At 35.8% G+C, this 1,107-nt stretch overlaps 2 protein-coding genes across 2 annotated transcripts in view; one reads left to right on the forward strand and one right to left on the reverse strand.

Moving 5' to 3' along the window:
• LOC122342952 (NACHT, LRR and PYD domains-containing protein 3-like) overlaps positions 1-1,107 on the reverse strand; it is a 924,523-nt gene that overhangs the window by 612,567 nt on the left and 310,849 nt on the right. The window lies entirely within an intron of this gene.
• Positions 1-1,107, forward strand: part of LOC122342287 — a 5,207-nt gene that overhangs the window by 3,391 nt on the left and 709 nt on the right. Inside the window, exons 5-8 of the mRNA XM_043236084.1 lie at positions 137-221; positions 382-471; positions 595-708; positions 792-1,101. Coding sequence (XP_043092019.1) covers positions 137-221; positions 382-471; positions 595-708; positions 792-1,101 — 599 coding nt within the window. The remainder of the gene's footprint in view (positions 1-136; positions 222-381; positions 472-594; positions 709-791; positions 1,102-1,107) is intronic.

Here is a 1,107-nt window from a genome sequence, read left to right on the forward strand (position 1 = left end):
CTCATGCATTCTCACGTCTTATTTAATATCAGGTTATTATATAATCTTGATAAATATAGTCCTAATAAAAGGACGTATAACAATATGAGCTGTTTATTTAGTTACTGTAGTTTTTGTGATTGTCATTTCCATCTAGAGTCAGTGTTGGAGATCAAACTGTTCAGATTCATCATGAATGAAACAGAAACATCTGGAGATGAAGAGTATTCTCCAACCTGCAGGTACTTTGAGGGACACAGTGAAGCCTTTCTCTTACAGAAATAAAACCATAAACACTTGCAATATTTAAAAAAAAATAAAAAACACTTTTGAAATATTCTTTATAATTCTGATTATAAAGAATATGAATATGAAATGAAAAAAACATCTGTTCTGTTTTAGTTCAGTTCATCAGAAGAGATCAGAAGTAGAGTCCAGCTGTTTGTCTATGAAGAGTGACAGGTCTATGGATCCGCCAGTGAACTTTAAGAGGTATGACACTTATATGGTGTTTTGATATACAATTTATATTATCGTATGTTTTCAAATTGAAGTCAATCATTTTTGTACATACACTGTATGAAATGTTGAATTTCTCTCTGTTTTCTATTTTAGTTCAGTTCATCAGAACAGTTCAGAAGCAGAGTCCAGCTGTGTGTCTATGAAGAGAGAGACATCTGTGATTCAGTCTTTAGATATTAAGAGAGGAGATACGCGGCCTGTTCTCAGGTATAACATTTCTGTAAGAGATATGATTTGAAGATGTCAAACGGAATACATGAAGCATTATGCTTATTGGTTTTATTTTACAGTCATGAAGTCCTCAACACATTTAGATCAAATCTGCTGAAGAAGTTTGAGTGTCTGTGTGAGGGAACAGCGACACAGAGAAACCCAACACTGCTGAATGAGATCTACACAGAGCTCTACATCACAGAGAGTGAGAGAGGAGAGATCAATAATGAGCATGAGGTGAGACAGATTGAGACACAATCCAGGAGAGAAGCAAGAGAGGACACAGCTATCAAATGCAGTGATATCTTCAGACCTTTACCTGGACAAGACAAAGACATCAGAACTGTGCTGACAAAGGGAGTTGCTGGCATTGGAAAAACAGTCTCTGTGCAG

Source organism: Puntigrus tetrazona, chromosome 4 (genome assembly GCF_018831695.1).
Source record: "Puntigrus tetrazona isolate hp1 chromosome 4, ASM1883169v1, whole genome shotgun sequence".
Lineage (NCBI taxonomy): Eukaryota > Metazoa > Chordata > Actinopteri > Cypriniformes > Cyprinidae > Puntigrus > Puntigrus tetrazona.